The 10,561-nt window shown below is 38.4% G+C and overlaps 1 protein-coding gene across 1 annotated transcript; it reads left to right on the top strand.

Moving 5' to 3' along the window:
• Window positions 1-8,327: 8,327 nt before the first annotated feature.
• Window positions 8,328-10,338, top strand: LOC127568150 (ADP-ribosylation factor 6-like). The gene is made up of 2 exons (XM_052011540.1): window positions 8,328-8,831; window positions 8,938-10,338. The coding sequence occupies exon 2, from the start codon at window positions 8,966-8,968 to the stop codon at window positions 9,494-9,496; it is 531 nt and encodes a 176-aa protein (XP_051867500.1). The 5' UTR covers window positions 8,328-8,831; window positions 8,938-8,965; the 3' UTR covers window positions 9,497-10,338.
• The last annotated feature ends 223 nt before the right edge of the window (window positions 10,339-10,561 follow it).

Below are 10,561 nucleotides of genomic sequence, written 5' to 3'. Positions count from 1 at the left end.
GAGAGGTTGAAGATGTCCTTGAACTCTCCAGCCAGTTGGTCGGCACAGATTTTCAGTACCCTGCCAGGTACACTGTCAGGACCTGACGCCTTGTAAGGGTTTACCTTCTTGAAGGATGTTCTGATGTCAGTGTCCGAAACAGAAATCACAGATGCTGTGGGGATTCGCACAGGTGTAGTGTTATTTTCCCTTTCAAAGCGTGCATAAAATACATTGAGCTCATCAGGGATTGAAGCATCACTGCCATTTATGCTGTTAGGTTTTGCCTTATAGGAAGTAATGGCATGAAAACCCTGCCACAGCTGTCATGCATCCGATTGTGTCTCCAAATTCACATGGAATTGCCTTTACGCTCCCATGATGGTCTTCCATAGGTCATACCTGGACTTCTTGTAGGGTTCTGAATCACCGGTCTTGAACACCAGAGATCTAGCCCTCAACAGACTGTGAATCTCGTGGTTCATCCAGGGCTTCTGGTTTGGGAAAACTTGGAATGTTCTCAACGGCACACCCGCATCCACACAGGTCTTGATGAAGTCAGTAACGGCCGTGCCACATTCATTAAGATCCGAAGATGAATCCCTGAATATGCTTCAGTCCACCGATTCAAAGCAGTCCTGTAAACACTCCTCTGCCTCCCTTGACTATCCTTCGCAGTCCTCATCACTGGTGCTGCGCTCTTCAATCTCTGCCTATATGTCAGGAGTAGAAGTACAGGCAGGTGATCGGACTTGCCAAAGTGAGGCAATTTATACAAGTTTATTTGTACAAGTTCTGTTGTTCACGATTCATAAAGTAAACCTAGATTATGTGTTTCTGGAGACCATAATAAACTTACAACCTTTTAATGCAGGATCACATAAATTGGATACTCTCGATTGTACATTAAAAACTGAAGCATGGTTACACAGCTTTACAACAGCATTGCCAAATTTCTGTACTTTTTATTGATGCTTATGACTGGCTCAGCAGCATTTTATTGTCCCTTACTGACTATCCTTTTTAACAACTTGCTTTTCAACCAGCTTGCTAAGCCTCTTATAAGAATATTAAGAATCAGCTGTATAGTTTGAGATGCTGGCTATGTTGTGAGCTGCTGAGCCACTTAGAATTATCTCCCTAAACCTCTGTCTCCTCACCATTCTTCCTTTAAAGCATTATTATTTTTATTTCTTTATATATCACAGTGTCAAATTTTGTTTGATAATGCTACAGTTTTGCCCTGTGTGATATTTTATGACAAATATGCTAAATATTTGATGTTAAAGATGGACGTGACTCATTCCCTTGCATTAAGATAATTATTAAACCACTGCTTAAAGCTTAAAATCATGTAGCTGACTTTACAAGTAGTTGTAAATTGGCAGACAAATACCACAACATTAGTGTTGTGGTGTCAACTGAAAAATGTCAAGTGGAGTTGAGGCCTAAAATCAGATTAGTCATCACAATAGCGCTTAGCAGCAGGGACTCAATGTGCTGTATGATCTATTCCTGCTGTTTCTCATATTCTTATAGAAACATTGTTTCTGAAACGATAGCGGTCCTTCCATCAGATACCTAGATATCAGCCTGGAGTTAGCCCTAAGCCCACAGTTCATGATTATTTATCAAGATAAATGAGTTGACAGCAGAAATAGAAATAATTGATCTGATAGCAATTACAGTGACATAGTTGCATGGTGATCAAGGCAATGTCAAAGGTATTTGACATTTTGGAAGGATAGGCAGAAAGGAAAAGAATATGGGTTAACTTTATTAGTAAAGGGCAGATTACTATGGTGGTGAAGAATGACATTGGCTCAGAAGCTCAAGACAGAGTATCAGTTTAAGTGGATATAAAATATTATAAAGGTGGGAAATAGTGGGAGTAATATTTAGGTCCCCTAACAAAACTCCATGCAAGACAGAATATAAATCAAGAATTAATGGGTCTTTTATGAAAGGTCTTGCAATAATCACAAGCAATTGTAATCATCATATAGACCGAAGAAATCGAATTGGCAAGGGCAGCCACAAGGATGAATTAATAAACTATATTTGGAATGCTTTCTAAGAGTATTATGTTGATGAACCAGGTTACTTCAGATGTGGTAATGACGTACTGAAACAGGATTAATAATCTCATAGTAAAGGATTGCTTAGGAAAGAGTGATCATAGCAGGTAGAATTTCAAATTCACTTTCATGGTGAGAAACTTGGGCCTGAAACTCATATCCTAAACTTAAATGAAGGTAATTACAATATATAAAGTCATGGTTGTCCAAAGTGGATTGGGAAAATAAATTAAAGGGTAAAATAATAGATTACAGTGGCAGAGATTTTCAGAAATCTCAGCAATGGTATGTTCCATTAAGAAAGAAGGGTTTCACAAGAAGGTTTCACCATTCATGGCTACCTAAAGAAGTTAAGGTATCGTATTAAAAGAAAAGGCATAAAGTACACTTTTGCTGAGATTAGTAGTAGGCCAGAGGGTTGGCAACATTTTACAAACCAGGAACTTACAACTAAAAATAATAGGCAGAGAAGATGGAATAAGAAAAAAAGCTATTAAATAATATAAAAACAGTCAGTAAAAGTTTCTATGTGTATCACTCAAGGAGAGTAGCTGAATCAATTGTTGTTTTCCTAGGTAATGAGACTGGGGAATTAAGAATGAGAAGCAGAGAAATGGCAGAAATCCAAAATAATTGGATCGGTCTTCATGATAAAAGACACACAAAACATAATAGATAAAATCAAGGGGCCATATGAAGGGAGGATCTTGAAACAATCTCTAACACTAGAGAAAAAGTATAAGGCAAATGAATGGGGCTAAAGGCCAATGAATCCCCTAATCTGATGGCCTGCATCCCAAGGCTTAAAAGGATGTGGCAATAGAGACAGTGGAACTGTTGTTGGTAATCAACCAAAATTCCTGGGATTTTGGAGAGGTACCAGAGGACTGGAAAACTGCGAGTGTAACACCATCGGGAGACAGAAAGTAAGAAACTAATGACCTGTTAACCTAACTTCTGTCACTTGGAAAATGCTAGAAACAATTATTAAAGAGCAGGACATTTAGAAAATGATAAGATGATCAAGTGGCATGGCTTTACAAAAGGGAAATTGTGTCTAACAAACCTGGAGTTAGTTGAGGATGTACCAAATAGTTTTGGATAAAATAGAAGCAGTAGGTGTACATATTAAATTCATCGAGACCCCGTTTACTGCATTCCCTTTAAACTCAATGGGACCCTTTTTCATGCACTCCCTTCAAATTTACCAAAATTTGTCCAGTGTAGTTTCAAAAAAAAGTGGTGTTGGATGTTAACAGTCCTGGCATCACCAAAGTCGCAAGCGTGCCAGATTAACTTCATGGGAGTGCTGTTTAAAGAGGAAACAAGTGGCTGTGGTGCATTGTATTGGCGTGATGGCACAATAAATGTACTTATCTGATGACACAATGAATGTAAAGGCATGTACTAATTATATTGTATTTCCTGTTTACATTTTTATGAATAAAATTTATTTTGAAATAGAAATGATTAATGGAGCTTGACAGTATTTTTCAACTACAGAATTTGTGCTTCTTTCAACCTTTTGGTGAAAAAAATACAAAAGGTATTAGCAGGTTATGCAAATAAGGCCTATTACACCTGCAAGAGCAGACAGAGACTTGATTTAAGGTTCCTTCCACAGGACAGCACCCCTGAAGACAGAACCATCTTCGCACATCAGTTTAAATTTTTGTGTTCAGATCTGTGGTGTGGGACTCTGAGTTATGACTCAGAGATAAGAGTGCTCCCAGCGGATCTACAGCTGATACTATTAAATCATATATCATCTACATCTACAATTTATTTTCTGTCCAGTTGGGATTAGAGTGATGCAACTTCTCCTCACATTGCTGAATTTTGATACCTTATTTGATGAATCATTAAATATTTTGCAATCAAATCACAATAAATACGTAGGAATAAAGTGTCCACTATTTTTCACAGTAAATTGGCCAAAATTGGCTAAAGGATCAAAAGACTTCCAACACCTCAATTTTCTGCAATCTCTTTGCAGGTTTAAAATGCATTGTTCTGGAAGTCACCACACCAGCAAAACATTTACCTCCTCCAAATCAAATTCATGAGCAAATTTTCTGCTGATTGACCTTCTTCGCCGGACTCAAGCAGGTTCTGAAAATAAAAGCAGAAAATGCTGGAGATACTTAAGCTTTTTTGGACCAAGAGCACCAACAGGCAAGTTTTAAAAGTCCCTGAATTAAAGTAACTAGGAAAATGATGAATGTAAATCACTAAGGCTAGTATATTGTCCTAATTCCTCTGAAAACATATCCATTTCGCAACACTGGAAGATTTACATCTGTCCAGTAAATCCATTTTAAAAGTACTGTAAAGTGCTAATATTCGCCAATGAACAGTCCTATCTTGATTGGTAGGAGTTTTTATTTGAATAGTTCAATCAGGAGGAGGACCTGGTACTGAGAAACTGCATTGCACAGCACATGTGAGCTCCCGGGGTCTTAGTGCTCTTTGTTGTTCATTTTCATTCAACAATTTAATTACCCTTTCTCCTGACTGGAGGTAGATTTGAGTGCTTCTAAAAAGAGCTTGGGAGGTATAGTTTTATTGGTAAGGTGGAAATGCTATGAAAGGGGCAACAAGGAAAACAGTGGAGGGATTGAGGGAGACAGTGGAAAGGAAGTCAGTAAAGAAAATTTAAAAACTGGGCAATTTACTGTGCAAAATAGTGAACAATGCATATGTAAATATAGTAATCTGATTTCAAAATGTTTAATGATGAATCAACCTGCTAAGTGTTTTCAGCATTTTCTGTTTTTATTTGAGAGGAAGACTGTATTGTATTGATTTAATACAATCCAATTTAATTTGTAAACTTTGACTATTTAAAACTTAACAAAATTATAAAATCTATTCTCTTGGTTTAGGAATGGATGCAAATACTGTCTGCAATCTAATAACCCTCACTAACAATTTGTCTGGTCCAACCACGTGGATGCTACATCCAAAAATGCACACCAATGCCTCTACTTCCTCAGAAGGCTCAGGAAATTCAGCATGTCCCCGATGAGTCTTACTAATTTTTATAGATGCACCATAGAAAGCATCCTATTCGGATGCACCACAGCTTGGTATAGCAACTGCTCTGCCCAACACTGCAAGTAATTGAAGAGAGTTGTGAAAACAGCCCAGTCCATCATGCAAACCAACCTGCCCTCTGCTGACTCTGTCTGCACTTTCTGCTGCCTTGGGAAAGCAGCTAACATAATCAAGGACCCCTCCCATCCCAGTCATTCTCTCTTCTCCCCTCTCCCATCGGGCAGAACATACAAAAGTCTGAGAGCACGAACCACCAGACTCAATGACAGCTCCTATCCTGCTGTGATCAGACCTGTGAAGGAACCTGTCATGCGCTAAAAGATGAACTCTTGATCTCCCAATCTACCTTGTCGTGGCCCTTGCTCTTTATTTGTCTACCTGCAATGCACTTTCTCTGTAACTACAAAACTATATTCTGCATTCTGTTTTCTTTTTACTACCTCGATGTAATTATGAATGGCATGTTCTGTCTGGAAGGGATGCAAACAAAAACTTTTCACTGTATCTCGTTACATGTGACAATAATAGAACAAAACCTTTAGACGCAAAGAAAAGCGGCTTAACCTGGTTGGGTCAGCCAGGGTATGTGTGGAGGAGGCTGTGAATATGATAAATATTGCACTGTTATAATGAAGCCCAAGGAACAGTACCCCATCTCCCATCAGTGCAGCTTTCCAAACTCAATATCGAATTCATCAGCTTCTGATAACCTGCTTTCTTCCTACGTCAGAACTGGCCATTTTGGCTGTAAGACATACGTGTGTGATATTGGCTCGGTTTCTTTTTTTCTTGTGGTTCTTTTTGATTTTTTTCCCCTGCCCATTAGAACACCTTGACCTGAACATCACACTTTCTTGTCACCCTCTAATTGACCCATCAACAATGAATCCCATTGGTAACCCTCGTCTCACCCTATAACAGACATTTCCTCTGTCCTATCCACCCCACCTTCTCTGCCACCTAATACCACATTTTTTCCTCTCTTTCCCAGTACTGATGAAAGTTCTTCAACCTGAAACATTGACTCTGTTTCTCTTTCCACAGATGCTGCCTGACCTGCTGAGTGTTTTGAGCACTTTCTGCTTCAGCTTCCAATTTCCCCCATCTATTTTTGTTTTTGATTTTACAGTCAAGTCATGAAATCTCTCCTGACGTTGTTCCATTGTCTGGGGACTCCTGCACCACTCCAGCTACTTTCTCCAAGCTTTGAGAAGAGCAGCCCCAGCAAGTCTGTTGCTTCCCCTGAAGTACAACACACCCCCTCTGGACTCTATTACACTGTTTAGAATCTCAATGTCCCATTGACTAAATCACAGCTCTTTGGCTGTCTGGCTCTCCCTCCCAGAATGTTTGTTTCCTCCCTGGCAGTCATGAGGTACGTTCCTGCTGTCTGAGTGTTACGGGTAGTATGTTGTTAAGGGCTGAGGTCCTCAAGAGAATGCTGTGCAGCAAAGTCAGGGCAGGAGTACAAAACTGGGTGTACAGGATCAAGAACTCTGCAAGTCCCCTTTTGACGCAGGGTTCCAGATGGACATAATCCTAATGACTTTTAAAGGACTTTCGGCCAAGTTGGCAAAAAATTGTTTCATAGGGAAAACTGATGGGCATTAGAGACATATGTAGCACCAATTTAATGCACCAAAAACGAGTGCGATTCAGTTTCTAGCCATTTACTTTTGTTCACCAGGAGGTTTATGAAAGGCTGACTGTGAGTAGCTGATTTTCCCCAAAGCCTGTTGTAAGGTAGAAACCTTGAGATGAATAAAAAGTCACTAATAGATGCCTGGTAACACACACCGCTGAACATATAATAATTAAAAATTTAAAAGGGAATGGCAAAATGGAATAGGTAAAAATACAAAAAATAACTCAAGATGTAACTATTAAAACTGAATAGAAATGTCCCCATTTTCAATAGCATTGTGACGTGGTTAATTTCATCTTCAGGCGTTGCTGCTGTTGGAAGGTGGGGAAATGCAGCAAACAATTTGATTCAACAAGATCTAATGATAAATGATTCTGTGGTGCTGTTTGAGGGTTGAATCTTACCTAGAAGGATTTCTCTTCATTTCCCTGAAAGGTACTGTAAGATCTTTAGTACCCACATGAAAGGTGGCCTCAGTTTATTGATTCTTATCTGACAGTGTCAACACTCCCTCAGCAGAATGGAATATCCAACGAGATTACTTAAAGGAATAGAGAAAGGTAGGGAGCTGGGTTAAGCTGAAGTGGCAGAAGGTTATGCTAGTAATGATGGGTCATCAGGAGGAGGATTTGTAAACAGGGAAGTACAGCTTGTTGCAGGAGGGTGTAAAATGAGCAAAGGATATTTCAGAAATATGATGACATGGAGCCATGGGGAAGTTCTAACTAAGGATAGGAATTTTACATTAAGTGCATTGTAAAATTTGGAATGAAATGGATCATCACTGAAGGGGATGGGTGGGTGGAGGAGCATACTGGTGGTGGTGATTTTGATCTTTTGCCTGTCTTGTGGATTGGGAGAGATTATACACACACACACACACACACACACACACACACACACACACACACACAATTACACAAAATTAACTTGCAATTTATAAATGTGGATGATAGGGAAATGGCTTTGCAACGGTGAAAATGAAGATGGATACGTACAACGGTGTGGCATGACCTGGGGAGGTGGCATTTTAATAAATCATGGAGTCAGAAATGTACTTAAACAATTAAAACTTTGAAAGATTGCAGAATATACAACAAAAACAAATCTGCAAATTGTTATAAATGCCAGACAGTGATCAACTACACTTGAAGAACAAATTTGGTTAGCATACAATTAGAGACCCTTAAAAACAATGTCAAGTATCTAGAGTCCCTCTAAGTAAAAAAGGAATAAGCTATCAGAAAAATAGAAGATGTTGCAAATTCTATATTTGCTTTGAATTTCCAGCTCCTGAAATATTTTGCTTTTGTCAGCTACGAGTAAAACTCAAACGATGAATAAAGGAACATATTGAATAATATTGATTAGATAAATGAAGCAAGTTTCAAAGTAAATTACGTGGGACTAGACAACTGAAATTTAATATAGTGAAAAATAAATTATCAAGAAAACTGTTTAGGTCTATTTGGTTACCAGAGGAGTGAGTTTCAAAGGATTGAATAGTCTTTATTTGCCTTGACTGCTTTTATGCAACAATACATTTGAATGAGGGACTTTCTGTTACTGATTTTTTAACTTGTTTTATGAATTCTTTAATAACTTATCAATGCCAGTTTTATTGAACTGCCGTCAATACATTTAGCTAAATAGATTAATTAGATGCAAGAAAGTCAAGTAAACAATTTTCAGTCTTCTCCAGCAGGTGGCTTTTATAGGCCTGAGTAAGGCCTCAAACCCACTGGATAGGACAGGAGGAGAATGAACGAGTTGTTTCAAATCAGTTTCAGTCTGCACTTTTTTGAAATCTGTGCAATTATTTTGGAGTCGTTAACCTTACAAATTGACAGTTCCTCAGCAATAGGAAAGACAATGGATTTCAGAAGCTATACAACTTCCTTTTCTAAAAACGGGGATTAACTGCTACAATCTGAGCTGTTAGGTCAGGAAGAAAACTTTTCCCTTGTCAACATTTGCTTTAGTCTGGACAAACTAGAAGGAAGTGACAGAACAGCAAGAAGTCTTTCTTCAGCGTTGTATTTGCTGCAGCTGGAAAACCTCCACTGAAACAGGTTCCTTTTGATTTTTTTTCATCAAATATTTCTGACAGGACTGGTACTTTTAAATTTTTTTCAGAGGGTGTGGATACTCTGTTAAAATTTAACTTATTGTTCCCAGGAACGTATTTGATGTTGATTGGAAAATAATGGGTAAATTCCTGTCAAAGATTTTTGGAAACAAAGAAATGCGGATTCTGATGCTAGGCCTAGATGCAGCTGGGAAGACCACTGTCCTGTACAAACTTAAACTGGGACAGCCCACCACCACCATCCCGACTGTAGGTTTTAATGTGGAGACAGTGACATACAGGAATGTAAAGTTCAATATCTGGGATGTGGGTGGCCAGGACAAGATCCGACCTCTTTGGAGACACTATTACACAGGCACCCAGGGGCTGATTTTTGTGGTGGACTGCGCTGACCGAGACCGCATTGATGAAGCCAGGCAAGAGCTCTACCGCATCATTAATGACAGAGAAATGCGTGATGCCATCATTCTGATCTTTGCAAATAAGCAAGACCTGCCTGAAGCCATGAAACCTCATGAGATTCAAGAGAAACTGGGCCTGACCAGGATACGAGATCGCAACTGGTATGTTCAACCTTCCTCAGCAACCACTGGAGATGGACTTTATGAAGGGCTGACCTGGCTCACTTCTAATTATAAGACATCTTGAGAAGAAAGTTCAAACTTCACGGACTTGCAGCATGAAAATTCCAAAATCATTGCTTTCAGCTTGGCGGTGTCAACATGGAATCGATTCAAATAAAGAGAAGCTGCTTTTAATGATGTAGCAGGGATGTGATAAATATAATTGTTTCTCCCTTGTGCTGTTGATTTATTAGCAGGAACTGCACTGATACCCAACAGTCCAGTGAAAGTTGCTTTTATTACATTCTAAAGATAAGCTATAGGATGAAAATGTTTTACTAATTCATTTCAGGAATGTTACTGGTTATAAAGTTCATCAGAAGATTGCTAAAAAGCAACCATTTACACTCAATGCTTTTCTATTTATCTCTGTGTTCAAACACTTAAGTACCACACAGTATTCAGAATTTAATTCAGCAATACTGTTGTTATAATTACAATTCTGGTGGTTTTTGTTTGCAGGTTTTGAGAAGATAGATTTGATACCTTTATTCGATAATGATAGCAGTAGGAATATATGTTCTTATGATTTGGAGAATTGATGATTTGCTGAGATTAATCATTTTGCTGTTATGCAATAATGTGTTAGAAACAGAATGCTGTGGTAATGCAACTGTTACATTAAGTTTAAAATGTCACAATATATGACAAAAGGTATATTTATTTTAATAATCTTCTTACAATTATGCTCTTAATTCACAAAATAATGTGATTTCCCAATAAACCAGGAAATTGCATAATTAGAAACTGAATTAGTATACCTCATTTCTGAAACCTGAGACTGTTGCTGAGTTTCATATTAATCATAATGCGTGACTGATTTTTCAAACAGTGCTTTTGATGGCAGTCCTGGGGAATGCACCTGCAACGCAGTTACCAAGCTCAGGAGTGTAAATGTACACTTAAAAATAAATAAGTAATGTGCTTGAACCAGATCCTAAAGGAATTCTGTTGCAGTCGCCTTTCAACTGCTGTCAATTTGAAAATTTGAGATTACCAGGAACTTTTAGTTGAGGTGCTCCAAAGGTTACTGAATTAGTGTTTGTGCAGTTTAAACTGGGCTGCGGTAACAACAAAATGGAACACTGCA

This window comes from Pristis pectinata, chromosome 3, assembly GCF_009764475.1.
Source record: "Pristis pectinata isolate sPriPec2 chromosome 3, sPriPec2.1.pri, whole genome shotgun sequence".
Classification (NCBI taxonomy): Eukaryota; Metazoa; Chordata; class Chondrichthyes; order Rhinopristiformes; family Pristidae; genus Pristis; species Pristis pectinata.
The sequence above is the reverse complement of the archived record's forward strand: the minus strand, read 5'-3'. Positions and strand labels throughout refer to the sequence as shown.

What these genes read in the sequence shown, in the direction of transcription:
- LOC127568150 (XM_052011540.1), top strand. Translation starts at nt 8,966, where the DNA reads ATGGGTAAATTCCTGTCAAAGATTTTTGGAAACAAAGAAATGCGGATT.